A 26,157-nucleotide genomic window follows, 5' to 3' on the forward strand; every position below is an offset into this window, starting at 1 on the left:
TTTCAGTATGTAAGAATTAAATATACTATCTGTGGTTCCCAACCATAGGTGTGCAACAGAACCCACCTGAGGAACTTTTTAAAACATACACATGCACAAATTCCACCTAGACCTCCTGGAGCATAAACATCTGTGTTTTGAATAAAAGCTAAGTAGTAATAGCTAAAGATTTTAGTAAACATCTACGATTTACTGTCTATCGTTCATTCCCCCTCTTGGAATAATTCCCAAATATGTTTTGGAAAATCACTCTGCCCCCATTCACAGCTATCTCATTTGGGTAAGACTGAACCGATATCTAGCTCCAAGGTTGGGTCTTGCTAAGTTTAAGTCAATTACCAGTCCCAAAACCTCTTACAAAAAAATTATACAGCAGCTAGTGGAGGGAGACAGTTTCTCTTCCTTTAGATGACAGGACATGACGATGTGAGGCTTGGGACTGTGAGCAGGCAGTCATTTTGCTACCAGACTGAGAGAGCCTAGAGCTGCTGGGAACTGCTGGGCCACTATAAGTAGTCTGACCATGAGGCCAAAATTGCATAAAGCAGAGTTAAAAGATGGAGAGACTCTGGGTCCATGGTGACATGTACTGAGCAGTAGTGCCCTCTATCTTTGGACATCTCAGTGTCACTGGCCAATAATTTTTCCTTTATTGTTTAAGAAAGTTTGAGTCTGTTTTTCCACCAGTTCCTGCCAATTTTCTGTTAATCACCTTGATTAATACAACTATCTTAATAGAAATATTTATTCAATATTTAAGAAAAAAGTTACATTTAATTTTGCTCATTTAGTGCAAGGGAAATACATCTATATTTTTATGGGCCTCAAATATGTAGGCAACAGATAAAGTTAGAGCTATCACCATAAAGGTGTCCTCCCTAGTTAACTTCTTCCTGCTCTAATAAACAAAATTCCAATAATCCATTATCTTGACCTAAACATTTCTAATGTTAGTTACACTGCATATAGCATCCAACTCATTATCCAATGTCACTACTAATGCAGAAGGGAAAAAGCAAATAAGACTAACCAGTATAATTTATTAATAGTATTTAGTTATGATGAAAGAAAAGGTATAATAAAATGGGCAGAGAAGCCAATTAATAAATTATAATTTTTAAAAAATATATATATATAATTCCCATTATTTATTTTAGATGTCAATGTGGCAATCAAAAGAAGTTGTTTTATTTTTTATATTCTTGTTTTATTCTTTATTTTCTTTACATTTAGTACTTAAAAATCAATCAAAAAATAAAAGAGGGATTTGCGTGCTACGCTTCTCGTTAAATTAGCAAAAAGCACTAATTCACCTGGTTACTTTTCATCAGGTTTTTTCATTATATGATATTACTGTGACTTTTTTTTTAAAAAGAGTATTAGGCTTTAGGATACGTATTGTGCCTTATATGCATCGAATCATGCAAATCACAGATTACCATTTGATCAATACTCTGAGTAAAACAAAGCTCAAGATCTGCTCCATAATGAACTAAGAAATCAAAAGTTAAAAGCCATGAAAAGCTTGTATGAATTACAAGAACTGAAGTATCATAAAGTTCTAGAAATCTCTCTAAAAGATTATCTTGCTGGGTACAGTGGCTCTCGCCTATAATCCCAACACTTTGGGAGGCTGAGGCAGGAGATCACTTAAGCCCAGGAGTTTGAGACTAACAGGGGCAATATGGTGAGACCCTACCTCTACAAAATATAAATTTTAAAAAATCGGCCAGGTAAGATGGTACGCACATGTAATCCCAGCTACTCGGAAGCCTGAAGTGGGAAGATCACTTGAGCCCAGGAGATCAAGGCTGCAGTGAGCCATGATCCAAAAAAAAAAAAAATTGCTCTTTATAAAAAGAAATACAATCATCATGGACTATAAGCCAGAGATTAATAATATCATAGTTCTAAAGTAGGCAGGTCACAAATAGTATACTAAATGTTCTATTACAAAGGTAGGTTACTGTAAGAGTTATGTTAATTATATCAAAAACAATTTTCAGAGGGAAATACAAAGTACTTCTTAGAGAGTTAGATAATGCAAGGTGAAGTATCAGGTAAAAAGCTACGGCCTGGATACAGCTGAAGATTGAAATTTAAGTAAAGGAAACTAACACTAACTGCTTCTAGAAGAAATTACATTTTTCCCCAGAATATACATTCAAAACACATGTAAACCAAACATTATTTTAAAACAAAAATAAGCATCCTTATTAACATAAGATGAATAAATATGATTTTATATTCCATCTTCTGGGTCATTATCTGAATGTCTGAATATAACTTCAGCTTTCTGCCTTCTGTGCATGGGTTTATACCAATTCTTCCTTCTCATCTCTGCTGATTAAAATCTTACCCATGCTCCAAACTGATAACAAATACTTAATTCCTTCAGGGTCCAGGCAGGTAACAAGAATAAGTATGGCAGGCAGGGTATTTGCCATAGGCAGGATCATTATAGAGTTTAAGTCTCATCTAAAGGTATGCAAATTCAAAACATTTAGAAAAACCACAAAACCAAATCAAACATGTCTACAGGACCAAATCCATCTACTATTACACACTGTTGTTATTTGTTTGTAGTTATCTGCTCTTCTAGATTAAAAGAATCTTAGTGGTCAAGAACCATTCCATATCTTCCCCTCAGCAATCAGCACAGTACCACAGAAATACACTTTAGGGCCTGACAGTGGCTTACACTTGTAATCCCAGCACTTTGGGAGGCTGAAGCAAGAGGATTGCTTGAGTCCAGGAGTTCGAGACCAGCCTGAGCAATACAGTGAGACCCTATCTCTACAAAACAAATTTTTTTACATCAGCCAGGGTAGTAGCACGGGCCTGTAGTCCTAGCTATTTGGGAGGCTGAGGTGGGAGGATTGCTTGAGCCCAGGAAGTCGAGGCTGCAGTAAGCCAGGACAAAGTCACTACATTCTAACCTGGATGACAGAGTGGGACCCTGTCTCAAAAAAAAAAAAACTATATATATATATAAACATTTTTACATTTTTGCTTAATAAACATCATTTAACATATACCCCCAAGTGAAAAATGACACTCAGTTTAGACAGAACCATCTAAGGAATTACTGCTTTGTTTACAGGACTATCTTTCGGGACACAATCAAAGCCTTACTTTAGACAAGACAAAATATTTCGTTTCTTGTTCTTTATCAAAGTAGCCTGTCCTAGAATAACCTAAATCTCTCATAGAGCCACCTGCTAACTACCTCACTTGTAGAGGGAAATATGGGTTTTGAGCTATAATCAATGTCTGGAATAATTCAAAATCCAGTCTTCGGATTATCTGAGATCGTCACAGGTCACTGTAAACTAAATACTCCTCTAAGTCTCCAATTACCTAAGTTATCTCCTTTTCCTTTTTAAAAAGTGGGTGCTACATTTTTACCTTTCTAGTTTTCAGGGGCTTTTGTACCTCAAAAGTGTTCACAGACTAGTGGCTTTGTGGTAGCATCTGCCACTCCTTAAGTGGTTGTTTGTCATCAGGTTTGCAAATCATCTGATATAAATAGCTTTTTAAAGTAGTCCTCAACCATTTATCTCCCTACTCTATTTCTGCTTTCCATGATCTTTATAAGTGGCATTTTCTATAATTAACTGATTACTGATGATATTAAAAAAAAAAACAGAAAGCGGAGCACTCTTATCTATGAGGATTGAGGTCTCTACATTTTGTTGATCCTTCTCTTTTGTTTACAGAACTGAAAAAAAATGTTTTTATTTTTCCTGTTACCTTTTATGTTTTTGACAAAGTAGCGTGTCCCTTATTTACTTTTCTGTTCTATTTACGAAGGGACCTAATTACTTATTCTATTCCATATATATTTGTTACCCAATCTGCTTTTGCTTTTGATTGTTTTCTAACTTACCTTTTAGGATTTTATGTCATTCAAATGTATTAAATCAGCTGTAAGCATAAAACTGCTTTATATAGTCCTCTCTAATGGGGGAAGACTAGAAAAGAAGAAGTTGGTGGTAAAGGATGACAAAAGAAATAAATGTCATATACATTGCCTTTTTAAAATGGCAATCAAATTGCATACACAATACAAGGAATTTTACAAAGGAACACTCCATCAATAAAAAAGCACATAAGTAATCAGAAGCTGACATGCAATTAATCAGTCAAGGCGTAATTTTGCAAGTACCTTCACAAAGCAATACATCAGCTTTACATATATAAAACGACAAAACATTATAATTAAAATGAAAAATTTTTAAACTGCCAATAATACCTCATTAGTTCTAAATGTTTATGCCAGTTCCTGAATTTGTATCTTTACTACCAAAAATTAAATAAACATAAATTATATTTTACCCATACCATAACATCTCAAAGGTCACGTATCCAGTCAATAACCAGGACGAAAGCAAAAGAAGAGTTTCTAAATAGCCAAAAGTGATACAGTTCACACACTAATAAATAAGGTGTAGTAAATTCTATAATGGAATACCATATTGAATTCAAAATAAATAAACTACAGCTACATACAACAACACAAATGAAATATCCCAAGTCCTGCTGAGTAAAAGAAGTCAGACACACAAAAAGATGCACTCTGTATGATTCCATTTAAATAGAACCCAGAAAAAGGCAAAGCTACTCTGCCGTTAAAAGTCAGTACTGAGAGAAAAAGAGATAGTGACAAAGGAGAGGAATGAGGAAGGCTTCTACAGTGCTAGTAATGCTTTATTTCTTGACCTCATAGTTACAAGTGTGTTCACCTTTTTTTTTTTTTTGCAATTTAAATAGACTATGTTTTAGAGTAGTTTTAGGTTAACAGCAAAACTGAACAGAAAGTACAGAGATTTACTACATACCCCACAAATTCCAAAGTCCACAGTGTACACTGGATTCACTCATAGTGTTTTACATTCTATGGGTTTTGATGCATGTATACACAATTACATACTTTTGGAGCAATAGTTTCACTGCCCTAAACATCCTCTGTGCTTCACTTATTTATCCCTCCACCACTCCCTCGCTCTTGGCTACCATTAATTTTTTTATTGCCTCCATAGCTTTCTCTTTTCCAGAATGTCACATAGTTGCAATCATACAATATGTAGCCTTTTCAGATTGGCTCCTTTCACTTACTAATATGCATTTAAGTTTCCTCCATATCAATGGCTAGATAGCTCATTTCTTTTTAGTACTTAATAATATTCCATTGTCCAGATATACCAGGGTTTATTTATACATTCACCTACTGAAGGACATCTTGGTTGCTTCCAAGTTTGGGCAATTATGAATAAAGCTGCTATAAATATCCATGTGCAAGTTTCTGCGTGAACCTAAGCTTTCAACTCCTTGGGATAAATACCAAGAAGCACAATTGCTGCATCATATGGTAAGACTGCGTTTCACTTTTTAAGAAGCTGCCAAATGGTCTTCCAAGGAGGCTGTAGCATTTTGCATTCCCACCAGCAATGAGTAAGAGCTTCTGTTGCTCCACATCCTTGTCGGCGTGTGGTGGTGTCATTGTTCTGAATTTTGGCCACTCTAATAGGTGTGTAGTGGTATCTCACTGTCGTTTTAATTTGCATTTCCCTTATGACATATATATGGAACATCTTTTCATATGCTTATCTGGTATCTCTGTATCTTCTTTGCTGAGGTATATGTTAAGGTCTTTGGCCCATTTTAAAATCAATTGCTCATTTTCTTCTCATTGAGTTTTAAGAGTTCTTTGCATATTTCAGACACGTCCTTTATCAGATAAGTCTTTTACAAATATTTTCTCCCAGTTCTGTGGCTTGTCTTCTCATTCTGTTGACAGGGTCTTTCATAGAACAGAAGTCTAAAATTTTAATGAAGTTCAGTTTATCAATTATTTCAATCATGGATTTTTCCTTTGGGGAACAATCAAGACTAAAAAGTCACTGCCCCACCCAAGGTCATCTAGATTTTCTCCTATGTTATCTTCTAGGGGTTTTATCATTTTGCATTTTACATACAGATCTGTGAAACATTTTGAGTCAGTTTTTGTGAAGGGTGTAAGGTCTGGTCTAGATTCATTTTTTTACATGTGGATGTCCAGTTGTTCCAGCACTATTTGTTGAAAAAACTATCTTTGCTACATTTTATTACCTTTGCTCCTTTGTCAAAATTCAGTTGACTATATTTATGTGGGTCTATTTCTGGGGTCTTTAATCTGTTCCATTAATCTATTTGTCTGTTGTTTGTCCAATACCACATCTTATTCATTACTACAGCTTTGTTTTGTTTTGTTTTGTTTTGTTTTTGAGACGGAGTTTCACTCTGCCGCCAGGCTGGAGTGCAGTGGTACAATCTTGGCTCACTGCAACCTCTGCCTCCCGAGTTCAAGCGATTCTCCTGCCTCAGCCTCCCGAGTAGCTGGGATTACATGTGCGCACCACCACACCCAGTTAATTTTTGTATTTTTAGTAGAAACAGGGTTGGCCAGGATGGTCTTGATCTCTTGACCTCATGATCTGCCCACCTCGGCCTCCCAAAGCGCTGGGATTACAGGTGTGAGCCACCGCACCCAGCCTCATTACTACAGCTTTATAGTAAGTCTTGAAGATGGGTAGTATCAGTCCTCCAACTTTGTTCTTCTTCAATACTCTGTTGGTTCTTCTGGGTCTTCTGTCTCCATATAAAGTTAAAGATCACTTTGTCAACATCCATAGAAAAACTTGCTGGCATATTAATGGGGAATATATTAAATCTGTAGATCAAGTTGGGAAGAACTGACATGTACCATGTCCTTGCTCCATAAGAAGAGAATTTCAAGCCCTTAAAGACGATTTACTACTGTCACTTCAGCCACAATCCTAAAAAGCTTTGCTACATAGTCATTAGCAGACAAAAAGAAAAAAAAAGGCAAGTTAGAAAAAGAATCAGAAGTGCATTTCTTCTAGGCATTTACAGTTGCAATTACTGCCAGGACTCAAAAGAAAACTCTTCAGAGTAGCAGGCTGGAAAAGCTCCTTGGAGCCAAGTTAAAGATTCCTGATGCCAAAGAGAAAGAACTGGACTATTTCTCTACCACACAAGTTAGAAAGGGAATGGTATTTCCATTTCTTTTCCTCTATACTGATGCAAATTTTTCCAGTTAGGAGAAGTCTTATATTAGCTTTAAGTAGTTCTCTAATTGGGTCTGAGTTACTTTCAAAAAGCTGAGGTACTGCTTGAGGGTAGGAACTACTTATTGAACCTCTTTTATATCACTTACAGAGTTAGCAAACAAGCTAACAAAACAATCTATACACTATTTCATAACATAAATACTTATGACACAAGATCAGGTAGTTTGTGTGTGCATATGTGGTTTTTGGAAGGGAAGCAAATGGAGGTATAGGTATCAAGTACTTGTTTCCAGAATCATTAAGCAATCAAATAGAAAGATGTTTTCTAGGGTCACTGAACTGAAAAAAAATTAGGCTAAGGGGCTATATAATCCAATCAAATGTCTACAGCCAAGACTGTACTTCAATCGTTTTTGTGAAAGAGGCAACAGACTATTCACTATGAATGGAAATTCCCCAGTGTCCCTCAGTAATTCACTTTAATATTGATTTAACAATCTTCCCTGTTGAAGTGCTTCCCCTTATCACATTTCGAGACAAATTCCTCTTGAAATAGACCAAAAGACAGAACTGAAAAATACTTGACCTTCAAATCTTAAGATGAAAACAGCTCTTGCTCACATATTAGAAAACAGAAAAGCATTTACTGAGTTCTGTGTGAAAACAAAACAAACAAACAACAAAAAACAAAGATGCTTTGCTATTCACAGAGCAGAACTTGATTTCCAAGGAAATACACCAAGGAGTATGCAATGATAGTTATGGCTTCAACTCTGGAATGATGAACCAGAGCTAACATTTCTAAACATTCTTTCCCAACAGGCAGATTTTGAGAAAAACAGTTCCAAGATCCCCTAATCTAAGAGCATTGTGTTCCAGTATCTTTGGTTCTCTGGCTTATGACCGATAAGAAAAATTAGCTGAAGATCCCTAGAAACACAAGATGCTAAGGCAATTCATGTTTTAATCAGAGGGTACTGGGTAAGCATATTAAAAGTAATGTTAACAGTTAAATATGCCTACAACTCTAAGCCTGAGAAATCCCTTCTTGACAGGGTATGAGTAACACATGGATGTAAGGACAGAGAGAACAATAAAGAGAAAGTAGAGGCATTATGTAAAATCTAACATAAAAGCTAAGAATCAATTTGTCCTTGGATAAATAAGTAACTAAAAACTTGTGGCATCTCCTCCTATATTATCATACTTATTATACCATATTGTTAAGTGTCTTTTATTATTTTTTCCTCCTCTGAGCTTCTTGAGGGCAGGGATACATTTTTGTATTATCAGAGTCTAAACAGAGTGCTCAGAGCATGACTTACACACAGTGAATGGCTCTGGGCTAAGTATCTTCTTTACTCCTCATAATAATCATATGAGGTAGGTACTGTACTGTTACTCTAATTTTATAGATAAAGAAACTTGGAATCATTTACATTAAAGAACTTGCCCAAGGTCACAGAGCAATCTAACTTCAGAGTATATGAATTTAATCACTGTACTATATTATCTGAATAAATGAATGTCTGCTTTTTTAGGCTTCTAAGTTTTAATAACTAATTTTGTAAGTCTGCTGATTCAGATATCATTCTGCATTTGTGTCTTATGTACTGAAATGACTACATGAGCTCAAGAGTCACCAGAAGAGCATAATATTTGGGGGCCAAGCAGATAATTCTAGGATCCCAGGGTTGTTTGTGGACTTCACACTTTCAAAGTATGGTTAAATGTTAACATTAAATTAGTTATTTTAAAACACAAGTACATTCATTTTTTAAAATGCAAGTTATTACAATAAAATCTTGGGGGTGATTGATAATACAACAAAAGTAGTTAAAGAGAATTCTTTTTAATAGGAAACTTTTAGAAAGAGCTATAAAGTTAAATTAGCAAGCCCATTTTACAGATAAGTGATCAGTACATGGTTTATCATTAGTTTAATAAAATGTTCAATGCAAGGGGATTTATATACACTAGACTAAGCCAGTGTCTCATCTATGACTCCAAATAATAAAATAGCTTATGAAATTATTTAATATTACATTCTACCTAAAACAACCATTAATTAATCCTCAGTATATCCTGTATATTATTCAAACAGAAATCTTTCCACCCACAAAAGAGGTAGGACTTCAATGACATGTAATAATATTTATTTTTCTTCAGATCAGAACCAATCAAGGATGGAAAACAAATCTATCCTTATTTAATTTGTCTTACATTTTAAATTTTCAAAAATAAACACTCATATAGAATTAATTTTTAAACTGTGAAACATTAATTCAGTTAGACCTAGTCAGCACTACTATAAATCATCAAAACATGAACAAAGCATAATACATTGTAGAAAATAAGTATACTTTTCTCCATGTTAATAAGATGTTTACAGTGCCAAAAAGAAACTGACATTTACCTGCTCACTGTTGACAATGATTACCTCTATTCTTAATTTTTAGGAATATAGTAGATCTTGCATATAATAATAACAGTCTTTAATTTCTTAATGTTTGCTTACAGTGACTGGAATGAAAACTTTTGGTCAAATTTTTACATACCTTAAAAGTAGAAAGTCCATAAAGTCTTGTAGTATGAACAGTTTCTTGGGAAATATTTGTAATGTTAGTTATAAACTCCTCAAGATATTTACAAGCTTGTTCCAGGTGTGTTGTGTTTATGATGATTTGCACCAGCTAGAAAACACAAGATATATCCAGTAAAATACAGGTTACATGTATATAAAATCACCTAATTTTTAAAAATAAGATTATTACTTCCAGCAACTGTACCATTTCTACATAATTGCAGCATTATAGGATACAACTATCTGATTTTAAAAGCCTGCTGCAAATACTGCTTATGAATTTATATATATATATATACACACACACATCCCTAGAGTCTAACTGCCAGTTATTTTAAAATAATTTTTCATAGTATGTTTCAAATCTTAAACATTTAGCAAGTAAAAAATTAGGATTGTGACTTTTCCTGTAGTCTGGCAATCAGAAATCTAAACAGATGTTCTAACATCTTTATCTACTATTCTCCATATGAACCCTTTTCCCTCCCTTTCTTTTTTTCTTCCAGAGACAGGGTCTTGCTGTCACCCAGGCTGTGTAGTGCAGTGGTATGATTGTAACTCACTGCAGCCTCAACCGCCTGGGCTCAAGTCCAGAGTAGCTAGGAATATAGTTGCACACTACCATGCCTGGCTAATATTCTTCATTTTTTGTAGAGACAGGGTCTCACTATATTGCCCAGGCTGGTCTCAAACTCCCGACCTCAAACAATCCTCCTGCCTTGGCCTCCCAAAGCTCTCGGATTAGAGGTATGAGCCACTGTGCCTGGCATCCTCACATTTCTGGAATTTACACTGTTGTTTTTATTTTGAAAACAAATCTGCCTATATTAATACATTTAAAACAGGAAGCTAGTTTTACAGAATGATGTTCAGCAATAATTTAAAATAATTGTTTCATACAATGAAACATTTCACTATATGTGTCTTTTTAACCTACCTCTGTCAAACCTATATGAGGTTTTCTAATAAGGTTCAGTAAACAGCTACTCAAAGTTCTGGTCAGCAGCAGATTTGTTGATTTTCTAAGCATATCGTCTATTTCTGTTGAGCTGAAAACAAAGATTGATATTATTAAACTTAATAAATAATGAATGTGGTTAGTTAAAATCCTAAATAATTTAACACAGTTTACTAAAATAATTTTCCCCAAGTCATTATTTTATATCTTTAAATAAACTACAAAGACCCATATTTATTAAATCACAAACTTCAATTTAACTTTGCAAAAGGGACATTTTCCATAAAGTAGAATATTCATATATGGCATAATTTAAATGTACCCAATTAACAACTACAGAAAAATCATGGAGGACTTGGTATAAGGAAACAAAATTATTCCTAAATTCCGACTCCATCATGGGATAGTAACTTTGTTGTTTTATTATTTTTATTATTGTTTTTGAGCCAGGGTCTCACTTTGTCACCCAGGCTGGAGTGCAGTGGTGCAATTATAGCTCACTGTAGCCTCAAAGTCCTGGACTCAAGCGATTCTCACACTTCAACATTCTGAGTAGCTGGGACTACAGATGCATGCCACCATGCCCAGCTAGTTTCAAATATTTTATAGAGACAGGGTTGCACTACGTTGCCCAGGCTGGTCTCGAACTCCTGGACTCAAGTAATTCTCCCACCTTGGCCTCCCAAAGTGCTGGGATTACAGACGTCAGCCACCGCGCCCAGCCCCAAAAGACAGTCACTTTGAAAGAAATTTCATACACAACTACAGCTAAAAATTATTTTTAAAATACAAACTGATACGAGCTCTTTCTAGATATAATTAACAAATTTAATTTTTAATATAACTAAGTTACCCATTTTCATTAAGATTTTTTAAGTCTTCAAAGAAATAAATTACCTTAAACTAATTTTAGTATGATGTTTCTTAACATCCTAAGTATTACTAAGCTAGCACTAAAAAACAAATTCTTTTCTCTTAACCCTTAGGCCTTCAATTTAAGTAAATAATGATTTCTTGGATACAGCCTCATTATCACAACAGTTAAACTGTCTGTAGACCATGGATTATCCATCTCGGCACTATTGACATTTTAGGGTGGATAATTTTTTGTCGTGGAGACTGTCCTGCACATTTGGATGTTTGGCCTCTCTCCACTAGTTCCAAGTAGTGCCTCTCCCCTGAACTGTAACAACCAAAGATGTTTCTAGACATTGCCAAATTTGTGGGGAGGAGGTGATGGCAGGAGAACCAAAATTATCCCCAGTTGAGAACTACTGCCTTAGATATAGGCTAACATTTTTGCATCCTTTTACTTTTTATTAAAATACTACTTTTAAAAATCTGTGGGCCAGGCGCAGTGGATTGTGCCTGTAATCTCAGCACTTTGGGAGGCCGAGGTGGGTGGATTGCTTGAGGCCAGGAGTTCGAAATCAGCCTGACCAACATGGCAAAACCTCATCTCCACTAAAAATACAAAAATTGGCAGAGTAATGGCGCAAACCTGTGGTTCTAGCTACTTGGGAGGCTGAGGTGGGAGGATCACTTGAGCCCAGGAGGTCGAGGCTGCGAGCCATAATTGTGCCACTTCATTCCAGCCTGGGCAACAGAGTGAGTTCCTGTCTCAAAACAAAACAAAAACAAAAGCAAAAACAAAAACAAACAAAAAGAACTACCATTCAACCCAGCAATACCATTATTTGGGATATACCCAAAGGAAAATAAATCATTTTACCAAAAAGACACATGTACCCATATATTCATTACAGCACTATTCACAATAGCAAAGACATAGAATCAACCTAGGTGTCTATGGCAGCAACCCTGGCCTCTACCCACTAGTTCCAAGTAGCACCTCTCCATTGACAGCAATGTTGGATTGGATAAAGAAAATGTGGTATATAAACACCATGGAATACTACACAGCCATAAAAAAGAACAAAATCATGTCCTTTGCAAGCAACATGAATGCAGCTGGAGGCTATTATCCTAAGCAAACTAATGCAGAAACAGAAAACCAAATACTGTATGTTTTCACTTGTAAGTGGGAGCTAAACACTAGGTACACATGGATGTAAAAATGGAAACAACAGATACTGGGGACTACAAGAAGGGGAGGCAGGGGTTGTAAAACTACCTGTTGGGTACTATGCTCGCTACCTGGGTGACACGTTCAAGCATACGCCAAACCTCAGCATTACACAATATGCCCCTGTAACAAACATGTACCCCATGAATCTAAAACAAAAGTTGAGGAAAAAAAACTATGGCATAAAAATAAAGTATTAATGTTTCATAAAAGTTATGACAAAAATGCATTTGTGATTAGTAAACTTACCTCCGGTGTAGTGACTCTGAAAATTTAAGGCTGGCATAAATAAATTCTTTAACTTGAATGTAAATATGAGGCACTGACTGAGACATGGGGAATTTCTTTGGGAAAGATTGCTGTAGAAAAAGAAAGTTAATATTGTTTTTGAAATTTTAGAAAAAGACATGCTAATCACTAAAAATGTAAAATTAAATTGATTTCACACTTGAATAGCAAATACCTGCATCAAAAACTGTTATATTTCTACACTTTTGATATTTTATCAAAATATTTCTGAAGAAAATAACGTGGCAATTTACCCTTGTTTCTTAAATCATATTATCAGACTTCCAACAAGCAGAGAAAACACATACCAATACCCCTGGTGTATTCTGATGATGAGTACTCTGTCTGTAGGCAATGCCTAGGCTGTCTGCTTCTTTGTGTATTTATCATACAAGAATCAGGGTGGCCATGAAAATTATAGGCCAGCTTTCTGGCTCAGAGTCATTAAATAATTCTAAGACTCCCTTCATTTACCTTCAGTGAAGGCTTGATACCAATTCAAGAAATTATCGAGTTTATTCCATAACTCCTAGAATACCTTATAGCAGGTTTCTGACCTCTATGCCATTAAACACTGGTATGCAGCCAATGGCTTACACTGTGCTTCCTGGCTAAACTACTTTATAAGTCATTATGCATTTGAAATTCTCAGTCTCTAAAAGGTAAACTCCTTCCAAGATTGTTACTAAAAAAAACCTCTTTTCTATTTCATTAAGTCTAATATACCCTTCTATCTTCACCTTCATTGCAACCTTGTTATGTCGGTAAAAGTACCGTCACCAAGATCACCAGTGATCTCACAGTTGTTCGATCCAGTGGTTTCTTCAGCTCTCATGTTACCTGACTTTTTTGAAAAATCTGACACAGTTGACCCACTCCTACTTCATAAATGATCTCTCCTTCCTTGGACTCCTGCCCACACTGGTTTTCCTCCTTTTTCTCTACCTACTCTATTTCTTTTCCTCTAGCCATTACTTAATTATTGCTGTGCTTTAGGGTTCTGTCCTAAACCCTCTCTTTCTACTACATATACTTTACTTGGATGATCTCATATAGTCTTATGACTTCAATCACCATACAAGTACCAATATCTCCAAATCTACAACTCCGGATCAAATCTTTCTAAGTCCAAATTCATGTATCTACCCATTGGACAGCTCCATTTGGCTGTACCATTTGAGATACACTCAATAGGTCCAAAAGTGAAATTATCATCTTTTTCTTCTAAATTTGCTTCTCTTCTGTTTCTTATCACAGTGAATGCTGCCACCATCCAAGGTAGAAACTTGACCCCTTTATCTCCGTTACCCCTCATATGCACATAATCAGCAACTCCTGTTGCTCCTACCTCCTAAGCATCTCAAATCAGCTTCAATGACCATAACCCCCATTTAGGTTATATAACCCTCTTCTCTCATCAAGATAAATGCAAAAATCTACTAGGTGGTCTCCCTGCCACCAGTCTTAACTCTTTTCCAATCCATTCTCCACATATTAGCCAGATAGACCTTCCTAAAGCACAAATCTGGTTATGTTTTTACCACTTCAAATTCTTTCATGGCTTCCCATAACTCTCAGGAAAAAGGATAAACTCTCTAACACTGTTTAGTAGGGCCATTATGGTCTGGTCCTTTCTACTTCTCCAATTTACATCCCTTGAGCTTCATCTCTTGTACTTCATCTACTTTGACCTTTACACAGCCTTTCTGCATGGTGCATCCCCTATCTTAAGCAATGCAAACTTCTGTGAATTATAATTTCTTATTTATTTTATCTACCCTCACTTGACTACAAGCTCCTTGACACCAAAGACTGAAAATCTAGCACATAGCACTGTTTCTGGTATATAGTAGGTATATGAAAAATATCTGAAATTATTTAAATGACATTAAAGGCAGAATATAAGTATGTTCTTATTTTGGCCAAATGATTCTAATAAAATTAACATAGCTATCTACAAAAATATTTTTGTATGTATGTTTACTATTACTCCTCCATTCATAATTTATGTTGAAAATAACTCAAGTTGATAGTTTTATATATTTTCTAATAGTTTTAATTGAAAATTATACTTAAACTAGGAAAAAATATACACACACAACCAAAACTTTATTAAATAATTTATGAGATTTATTTTTCAGTTGTCGTATTTTGATTTTCCAGGTGACTTTAACAGTAGTTCTTCTTTTTAATAATGAGTAATACGTAGACCAATGAATACAACTTCTAAGAACTTAATCTTAAGAGGTACTGCATATAATAGAAATGCTCTGCCAGCAAAGTTAAATTTCCTTTTAATTATAAACCTATTTAGAATAGTTTAATATGATTGGAAGGGATATTAGAGATTACTGAGTTCAAACTCCTCATTTGACAGATGAGGCACAAATGCCCACACAGGCTCAGTCATTTGCCTATAATAAGCCACAAGCAGCCAGGTGCAGTGGCTCACGCCTGTAATCCCAGCACTTTGTGTGGCTGAAGCAGGCAGATCATCTGAGGTCAGGAGTTCAAGACCAGCCTGACCCACATGGTGAAACCCTGTCTCTACTAAAAAAAATTACAAAATTAGCCGGGCATGGTGGCGCTTGCCTGTAATCCCAGCTACTCGGGAGGCTGAGGCAGGAGAATCACTTGAACCCAGGAGGCAGAGGTTGCAGTGAGCCAAGATGGCGCCATTGTATTCCAGCCTGGGCAACAAGAGCAAAACTCTGTCTCAAAAAAAAAAAAAAAAAAAAGCCACAAGCAGAGCTAGCACATGAATCTAGACCTAGTCTAGTGCTCTTTATATAGACACTAGCCTGAACAAACTCATTACCAGTAACTTAAAAAAAAAAAAAAAAACTAAGCCATGAGATGGAGAATATTCTGGTGATATTTCTTGACAGAACAACTTTCATTGGGCTTTCAAAAAATACAGAATTAGAATAATTATTCTGGCCTCTTGTATTAAAACATAGCTAATAGTTATATGCAATGGCGGCATTAGCTACAAGCTAGAAGCTATCCATTTAATTACCTGGTTCTGTATTTAGTGACTAGTACACATAATATGCTTAGTTTATGTATAAAAATACAACAAAAATTTACAGTCACGATTCACTCAGAATTTGGTCTTGCACATGCTGAAGTGATAAAAATGTAGAAAGGTGCTGAATTATAAAAAGTTGGGAAAATAATAAAGAAGAGTAAGGAGAAAAAAACAAGAATAAAGAGAATACAAAAGTGACAGTTACAGTTAAAATGACATCCTTTTCTAATGAGATCTAATTCTACCCAAAGATATTGGATAGGTACAAGGGTGCATGTGTGCACATATATATGCACATACATATGGATCCATGTGCATTCTGAGAATCTCCTACATGGCTGGTCTACTTCCTTTCTCTACCTTGTCTTTTGTTCAGATATCTTGACTCCAAAAATATAAATATTCCTACTTCAGGAAGGAATCTACAAGTAGCTATTGCCTTCACATATCACTTATTTAACCAATATAAACTTTTTGTAAAAGTGTACTTCTTTTAACATCTTCCACAGTGATAAACAATTCAAAGAAATTCTTGTCTCCCTAGGATATACTCTTATTACTATAAATCTATAAATCTACTTTTCATTTGGAATCCACCCAACATTAGTAACACCTCTCCTGGGAATCCACCTAATATTTGGGAAACTGCTTCTAGTAGGCCCAGGAAAGTCTCTTCTTAACATCATCAAAATCTCAGTAGTAGTAGTAGTAGTAGTAGTAGCAGTAGTAGTAGTAGTAGTAGTAGTAGTAGTAGTAATAACATACTCTTTAAAACTTAACAAAACATAATTAGTTTTCTCAATACAACAAAAAATTGCCCCCCAAGAAACCACTCTTATTTACAGTCTCAGCTTAATATTTAATATTATGTAGTAACAAATACTATGAATTTATTTTTAAGAAAATCCTTGAATTAAAAACTAGCTTGTACCTTTTCAAGGTCTGGATCTTGAAAGGGAAATTTGCTGATGACAATTTTATATTCCTCTTCATTGACAATAGGGATGGGGCTATAATTATCTTCTTCAAAAATGTCCCTGTTAGGAAAGGAAAACCGAAAACTTATTACAAAGCATATTATTAGAGTACTAAAAGAAAATACCTTTAAAAACCCCAACTATTACAAAAGCAGTTTTTACTTGTCAATTAAAAGTCCAAATAGGAAGATACTGCCTAAGCATCCAGAATTCTAAAATTCAACAACAAATAGGTCTCGTCCCTCAAAATCCAGGTACAATCTCCTTTTTCCACTAGTTTGTTTTACAACCTCTCAGCACTTTAGTTTTCCAGTCTAGAACAATTCTCAAGGTGATATATTCTGAACAAGCTCATTATCTGTAACTAAAAAAGGATCCATGTAATGGAAAGTATTCCTGTCATAATTCTTTTTATTTTTTTCTTTTTATTTTTTCTTTTTTGAGACAGAGTCTCGCTGTCACCCAGGCTAGAGTGCAGTGGCGTGATCTCGGCTCACTGCAACCTTCACCTCCCAAGTTCAAGTGATTCTGCTGCCTCAGCCTCCCAAGTAGCTGGGACTACAGGCGCGTGCCACCACACCTGGCTAATCTTTTGTATTTTTAGTAAAGAAGGGGTTTCACCGTGTTAGCCAGGATGCTCTCGATCTCCTGACCTCATGATCTGCCTGCCTCGGCCTCCTAACATGCTGAGATTACAGGCATGAGCCACCGTGCCTGGCCTCCTGTCATAATTCTTGATAGGAATAATTCTCAAGTTGTGTATCTTGTGTCTTCTCTTTTCCCAATGAGATTATAAACTCTTGAAGATCAAAACAATGCCATTATATTTGTTTAGCCTCTCATAATGTCATGATTAGAAATGGATCTTTTATAGTTGGTGACGCAGAAACAGTTACTACTCATCAAATATCCATGTGCTCTCCTGTACACCCCCTTGCAGTTAGGCAGCGCCATATGACTAGTTTTGGCCATTGGGCTGTGAATGGAAGTGACATGTGTTGCTCTGAGTTTAAAGCCTTTATGAGCCAATTGTGCAAACCTCCTTCCCATGGTGACAAGGAAGACAACATGTTGAAAAGTTAGAATCACAAATGCAAATAGCTTGTATCTCTGACTAGTAAACCTATTATGGGCTTCTGTGTGAGTGAGGAATAAAATGTGTTCATCCACTGATATTTGGGGAATTTTTGTTGCTGCAGCATAACCTAAGCTGTCCTAATGTAACTGCCATCCAATCATTGATTTCCTTTTAATTAAATAATTCAGTTTGATTAATATTTATTGAGCACCTATTATGTGCTAGGCTCTGGGCTGTGATGAAAATTCCCTACCTCATGAAGATAAACACAAGAAATCTAATAGGAGAGAGAGATATGCAAGTAAATTATAACATCTATAATGTTGTGCTATACATACAATACAACAAGTACAAGTTTCAGGAACAGGACAAAGAAGGAAGTGACTATCAGAGTACGTGAAGAACATCTCATGGAAAGTTAGAGAAGTTAGGGGTCCTGTAGGGTCTTTACAGATGAAAAAAATTTCTAAAGAGATTATGAGAGAAAAGCATTCTAGACCACTGGAATATATATGCAAAGGCACAAGGAGTGAAAAAGCATTAGTGTGTGTGTGCAGGGGCGGGGTGTAAAATCACGAGTAGTGCAGTATTACAAAGTATAAAGTGTGAGGGACATGGTGAAAAATGAGATTGGACAGGTGTGCAAACAGACATCCAGATTTTACTCTGTAGGCATTAAAAGGTTTTAGGAAAGGGAATGTCATAGGAAGATACTCACTGTGTGGAGGATAAACTGGAAAAAGCCTAATAACACAGAGCGATCACTTAGAAAAACTGAGGAATAATCTAAATAAACGTGACGAGGATCTGAATTAAAGCTGCAACAGTAGGGGTAGAAAGGAAGTAGCATAAATGAGAGCTTCTTTTTTTAATTTTTTTTTTTTTTAAGACAGGGTCTCACTCTGTCGCCCAGGCTGGAGTGCAGTGGTGCAATTTTGGCTCACTGCAGCCTCAGCTTCCCGGGTTCAGGCGATTCTTTTTTTTTTTTTGAGAGGGAGTCTAGCTCTGTCGCCCAGGCTGGAGTGCAGTGGCACGATCTCGGCTCACTGCAAGCTCCACCTTCCGGGTTCACACCATTCTCCTGCCTCAGCCTCCTGAGCAGCTGGGACTACAGGCGCCGGCCACCACGCCCGGCTAATTTTGTTTTTTGTTTTTTTTAGTAGTTCCAATTTTTTTGTATTTTTAGTAGAGACGGGGTTTCACCGTGTTAGCCAGGATGGTCTCAATCTCCTGACGTAGTGATTCACCCGCCTCGGCCTCCCAAAGTGCTGGGATTACCAGCGTGAGCCACCGCGCCCGGCCTCAAGCGATTCTTACACCTTAGCCTCCTGAGTAGCTGGGACTACAGGGCGTGCGCCACTAATCAACCACACCCAGCTCTACCAAAAAATACAAAAATTACTTTTTTGGTATTTACTTCTACTAATTCTATTTCATTCTACATAGAGTTTAAAAATAAAGTAAAACATTAAAAGGCAGGGCTAAATGAGGTGGCTCACGCCTGTAATCTTTGGGAGGCTGACGCGGGCAGAACACTTGAGGCCAGCCTGGGCAACACAGCGAAACGCTGTCTCTGTTTTAAAAATAAAAATAAAAATGATGAAAGGTTAAAAGGCAAGTTACAGGGAAAGTAACTACTAGAAGACAATAAACTACTAACTTTATACAAATGCCAGGGAACCAGTTGCTATGGAAGAAGAGATAATTTAATGAAAGGCACATTTATATTCTAAAAATGTTAATGTAGTCTTAAAATGATCTGTTTATAGAACTAAATTCTATAAACATGTATAAGTTCCTACTCTTTCGGGCACTATACTAGGGCTAGGCAATCAAGAATATAAATAGCTCCATGGCATTGGTCTAGATAATGATTTTTTAAAATATAACCCCAAAAGCACAGGCAACAAAAGCCATAGTAGACAAATAAACTGCATCAAACTAAAAAGCTTCTGCACAGCAAGGAAACAATTAACAGAATGAAGAGGCAAGTTACAGACTGGGAGAAAATATTTGCTGATATATATCTGATACATACAATAAGGAGTTAGTATCCAAAATACATAAGGAACTCAACTCAATAGCAAGAAAACAAATAACTGAATTAAAAAGTGGGCAAAGGACCTGAATAGATGTTTATCAAAAGAAGACACAAAAATGTCCAACAGGTATGCGTATCAGGAATAAGCAAAGCTTAACATCACTAATCATCAGGGAAATCCAAATTAAAAATACAACAAGGCTGGCCAGGCACGGTGGCTCACACCTGTAATCCCAGCACTTTGGGAGGCGGAGGCAGGCGGATCACCTGAGGTCAGGAGTTCAAGACCAGCCTGACCAACATACAGAAACCCCATCTCTACTAAAAATACAAAATTAGACAGACGTGGTGGTGCAGGCCTGTAATCCCAGCTACTCAGGAGGCTGAGGCAGGAGAATCACTTGAACCTGGGAGGCAGAGGTTGCAATGAGCTGAGATTGCGCCATTGCACTCCAGCCTGGGCGACAAGAGCAAAACTCCGTCTCAAAAAAAAAAAAAAAAAAAAAAAACACAACGAGGTATCACCTCACAGCTGTTAGAATGACTATTATCTAACAGACACAAGATACGTGTTAGTGAGGATGTGGAGAAAGGGAACCTTTGCACGCTGTTGGTGGCAATGTAAATTAGTATATCTATTATGGAAAACAGGATGGAGGTTCCTCAAAAAACTAAAAACAGAACTACTATATGATCCCAGCAATCTCATTTCTGGGTGCATAACCGAAAGAATTAAAATCAGTATCAAGCCAGGCACAGTGGCTCACATCTGTAATCCTAGCACCTTGGGAGGCCAAGGCAGGCAGATCACTTGAGGTCAGTTTGAAACCAGCCTGGCCAAGATAGTGAAACCCTGTCTCTACTAAAAATACAAAAATTAGCGGGACATGGTGGTGCACATCTGTAATCCCAACTACTTGGGAGGCTGAGGCAGGAGACTCACTTGAACCTGGGAGGCAGAGGTTGCCATGAGCCAAGATCACGCTGCTGCACTCTAGCCTGGGTGACAGAGCAAAGACTCTGTCTCAAAAAAAAATAATAAAAATTAAAGAAAAATAAGATCGGCATCTCAAAGAGATATCTGCATTCCCATGTTTACTGCAGAATTATTCATAATAGCCAAAATATGGAATTGACCTTTGAATGGATAAAAAAAGTGCATATACACAATGGAATACTATTCAGCCCTATAAAAGAGGGAAATTCTGTCATTTGCAACAACAAGGACGAACCTTGAGGACATTATGCTAAGTGACATAAGCTAGGCACAGGAAGTCAAATACTGCATAATCTCACTTATATGAGGAATCTAAAACAGTCACACTAACAGAAGTAGAGAGAAGCATGATTTCTGGTTTATAGATTACCAGAGGGTAGGGCAATCAGAAAGCGGGGTAGGCAGGGTAGGGAGATGCCAAGATCTTTGTCAAAGAGTACAGTTTCAGTCAGACAGGAGAAATAGGTTTTTGAGATCTATTCCACAGCAAGGTGACTACGGTTAATAATAATGTAACATATATTTCAAACTGCTAACAGTAGATTTTAAATGTTTGCACCACTAAAAAAAAAAATAAGTATGTGAGGTGATGGACATGTTAATTTGCTTGATTTAATCATTCCATAATGTATACAATATATCAAAACATCAAACTGTACCTCATAAATCTATACAATTATTGTCAATTAAAAACTAAATAAAAGCACACGTATCCAAAAATAATACAAAAATAAAACAGGGCTCATAATATAGTGAGAGAGAGCTGCATACAGATAAACTATAACAGTAGTCAGGTTATAAATTCTGTCATGGAAGTAGTCAAGTTTTGAATATCACTCAATATTGATAATTTTTCTTTTTCCTCCATTTAATTGTTAGGTTGTCAATTCACTATTTATAAAATATTTAAGGATATGGGTCAGAGGTAAGCAAAGCTTAAGGTCTGCTACTTCTTAAAAATTTAGGTGGCCAGGTGCGGTGGCTCACTCCTGTAATCCCAGCACTTTGGGAGGCCGAGGCGGGTGCATCACGAGGTCAGGAGATCGAGACCATCCTGGCTAACACAGTAAAACACCGTCTACTAAAAGTACAAAAAATTAGCCAGGCGTGGTGGCGGGCGCTTGTAGTCCCAGCTACTAGGGAGGCTGAGGCAGAATGGCGTGAACCCAGGAAGTCGAGCTTGCAGTGAGCCAAGGTCGCGCCACTGCACTCCAGCCTGGGTGACAATGCAAGACTCCGTCTCAAAAAAAAAAAAAAAAAAAAAAAAGGCAAAGAGCACGATCTGGAAGAGTATTAAAAGCAGAAGTCAAAATATATTTGGAAATTGTGTGTTAAAATTGACATGCTATCATTTGTTCTCCTCCACTATTACTTTGGAGGATAAAATTAATCCTACCTCTATGTGAATGAAGCCATTAGCTTCCCAGAGAGAAAACAATACCTTATGGTTTCCCCAGTCTTGAGGAACAATCTTACTACTAGAAGTCTTAAGATAGGTAAGAGAGAATAGCTGGCCCAATACAATCTATCAACAGTTATGAAAACATAAACACCCTTCTGAAGAGGCCAGTTAAATAACATCAACTCTATAAGATTTTATAACTATAAAAATATCGTATTACATCATATTATATATTATATCATAGCACATATGTTCTAGATTACCATCTTTATCAATAAATGCTTTTATTTTTAAAATAGTTAATAAAAATAATTGTTGATAGTTACATATGACTCATCAGGACTGTCAATTATCCATCTGGGATAGCATCCTCATAATATCACTCCTGAAGAATGTAAATACAAAAACTCAAACAAGGATTTGTTTAGTTGATTTTACTAGATGTGTATCACCTTATGAGCCACTTAGGCATTAAAAAAATATTTTTTAAGAGCACGGTCTTGCCCTATTGTGCAGGCTGGAGTGCAGTGGTGTGTTTATAGCTCACTGCAGCCTCAAACACCTGGGCTCAAGTAATCCCCCTGCCTCAGCCTCCCAAGTAGCTGGGATTACAGGTGCGCACCACCATGCCTGGCTAATTTTTTTATTTTTTATTTGTAGATACAAGGTCTTACTATGTTGTCCAGGCTGGTCTCAAACTCCTGGCCTCAAGAGATCCTCCCATCTTGGCCTCCCAAAGTGCTGGGATTACAGGCATAAGCCACCTCACCATGTTCGAAAATTTCTATTACAGTATTTAGAAGGTCAATCTCCATAGCTTTGAAAGTTGATGGGATAAGTGCTAAGCTGGTATTAAATCATCTAACATACTTTTATTTTAATATCATCAAATATTGACACATTACTTCTATCATATTTTGGTTAACAAGACGTAAAACCTCAAGATTGACTTTTTCTTCCCGAAAGGGAGAAGGATGGAGAGAAAGAGACAAAAAGAGAAAGAAAGAAGGGAGGGAGGAAAACTTTTGGTAATTAAAGTGGGGGGGCATATTTCTCTTCTCATGTCACTAAAAAGTTACACAGATATTAAAATATTTTTGTCCATGGCCTGCAGATAAGTGGTTAAAGCAAAAGTAATTTTGTCATTTAGATTCTTTAAGATTCTTAATCTAGTTATTTTATTTGTAAAAACAGCACTTGCCCAAAACAAAATTTAAAAGCTGTAAATTTCTGTCTCTAATACAAAATATCTTTGAATACTTACAGCCTTACAAGTATTTAATCATTTACTAGAAAATAATTACAGATATTAGAACTACAAGTAAGTATAATTAAAAACTGATTATAAATGTTACAGTCACTATGGAAACAGTATGGTAGTTCCTCAAAAAATTAAAGATATATTTACATATGATCCAGCATTTCACTTCTGGGTATAAACCCAAAAGATTTGAAAGCAGAGACTCAAACAGATATATGTATACTGTACTCACGTTCACAGCAGCATTATTCACAATAGTCAAAAGGTGGAAGGAACCTAAATGTCCATCAACAGATGAACTGATAAACAAAATGTGGTATATAAAGACAACGGAATATTAGCCTTAAAAAGGAATGAAATTCTGACATGCTACAACATGAATGAACCTTGAAGACACTGTGTTAAGTGAAATGATCCAGACACAAAAGAACAAACATATATGATTCCACTTACATGAGGTACCTAGAGCAGTCAAATTTTAGAGACAAAGCAAGAGTGGTGGTTGCCAGAGGCTGGGGGAAGGGGGAAATGGAGACTTATTGTTAAGTGAGTACAGAGTTTCTATTTCGGAAGATGAAAACGTTCTGGAAATGGATAGTGGTGACAGTTGCAACAATTTGAGTGTACACCACTGAACTATACACTTGAAAATGGCTAAGATGGTAAATTCTATGTGTACTTTACTACAATAAAAATGATTATAAGCATTTTTATTAATATATGCAAATGAACCACTTGAGCATTTGACAAACATATTCATTATATTAAGGCACCATGACTTAGACTAACCTGAAAACTCCAGCCCATTTCTTAAGCAGTGTTTCATTGTATTGGTCTCTTATTTCAAATAAAAGGTCAAAAAGTCGGTTCACTGGAAAACCATAACCCTAAAATACAAAAAAAAAAGCAGTTAAACAAGTGTACAAAAATATTCATTAAAAATGTTGAGAATACTAGAGAATCATTTGGAAGGAATCACTAGATCCCATTGTATGCCATTCTCACAGTAAGAAAAAAAAAAGATACACTTTGACTTTCTACTACATTGCATTCGGTAAAAAAGAGGTTCAGAAAGAGTTTTATGAGAATAGAATGGTTTTTCAGTTTCTTCTCTCTCTTTTTAGTAATGATTACAGTGTTAGCCTTAAAAAGTATTAGAAGTCAGAGCTGGAGGAAAAAATTCAAGGTAAGTTTTTACATAACAGTGTCTTGGGAAGTGGCGCCTGAACAGGATACAAGAAGAAAAGGGAATGGATTCTGTCTGAGACAGGCTGGCTTCCTTTTGCACCTTCAATTTAAGACTGAGTTTGTCATACTGGGAAAATTTACATCTTTCCATTAAACATTCACACTTCCAAATTTTATTCTTTTCCAACTCCAAATTCATTGAAATCTTACCCATATCGGGACCAAACATTCTCTCTCACCTCACAGAATTGTCCCCTTGTCTCTCCAAGGTTTCTCTCTCCATCTTTGTTCTTGAGCCTATCTCCTTCCACATAAACCATTCCATGGGTTAACTTCTTACTCTACTACGTCTTTAACTTCCACAGGCACCTTTCTCTTGGCTAAATAAACATGCTAAATTGTCTCCCATCTTTAAGCCAAGAAAAACAAGAGGCCAAAACAGCTCTCCCTCAATTTTCTGTAGCCTGTCAGAGGCCTCTGTCACTCCCTTCATAGTCAAACGTACTACAATCTAACTCTCACTTCTATTCCTTTATTTAAACTACTCAACAATGTCACAGACTATCTCCTAAATATCAAATTCAATGATCTCACTCTATCTGACATCTCTTTCTTGAAATTCTTCTGCTTTGAATTCTATAACACCAATCACTCTTCTTGTTCTCCTTTTACATCTACGAACAATCCTTCCAGTTTCCTTGTGTAACTTCTATCTCTATCCTTTAATCTTTTCTTCTAGCTCCCTAGGGCAATCTCAAGTCTAATGATTTCAACCTCTGATGATTACTTCAAATCTGTATCTCTAGCTAGGCCTCTCTAAATTCCAAATATTTAATTCCAACACCTGTTTCATCTCCAGTCAGCCAGCCAGCAAGTACATTAAACTTATTTCCTCTCTCCAATGAAATCAAGTATTCCTCTTATTTCCTATCCATAATAATAATGCTATCATCAACCTAGTTTATCAACAGAGAATCTAGAAAACCATCTAAACACCCCACCCCTGCCCCCCCGCACACACACACATTGAGTAGTCACCAAATTCTCCTGTTTACCTTTTACAAATCAAATCTATCATTCTCCATCATCTACCCATCTTTCTTTCTTCCAGAAATATTCTTAGTGCCATGGCTTTATCTCAGGTCCTTAATATCTCTTACCTAGACCATTGTAAAAGCTTCCTAAACTAAAAT

General features: G+C 36.3%; 1 protein-coding gene across 14 annotated transcripts in view; it reads right to left on the reverse strand.

Annotated features, from left to right (window-relative positions):
* Positions 1 to 26,157, reverse strand: part of EXOC6 (exocyst complex component 6) — a 364,709-nt gene that overhangs the window by 95,132 nt on the left and 243,420 nt on the right. For all 14 annotated transcript variants that reach the window (XR_008652928.2, XM_063629860.1, XM_055255403.2 and 11 more), the window contains 5 exons: positions 24,566 to 24,663; positions 16,952 to 17,057; positions 12,951 to 13,060; positions 10,595 to 10,706; positions 9,632 to 9,766 (listed from right to left, as the gene is read on the reverse strand). Coding sequence is in view for 13 of the 14 variants with exons in the window: in XM_063629860.1 (XP_063485930.1) it covers positions 9,632 to 9,766; positions 10,595 to 10,706; positions 12,951 to 13,060; positions 16,952 to 17,057; positions 24,566 to 24,663 (561 nt within the window). In the remaining variant the exon portion in view is untranslated. The remainder of the gene's footprint in view (positions 1 to 9,631; positions 9,767 to 10,594; positions 10,707 to 12,950; positions 13,061 to 16,951; positions 17,058 to 24,565; positions 24,664 to 26,157) is intronic.

The sequence above is a fragment of the Symphalangus syndactylus genome, chromosome 2, assembly GCF_028878055.3.
Source record: "Symphalangus syndactylus isolate Jambi chromosome 2, NHGRI_mSymSyn1-v2.1_pri, whole genome shotgun sequence".
Taxonomy (NCBI): domain Eukaryota; kingdom Metazoa; phylum Chordata; class Mammalia; order Primates; family Hylobatidae; genus Symphalangus; species Symphalangus syndactylus.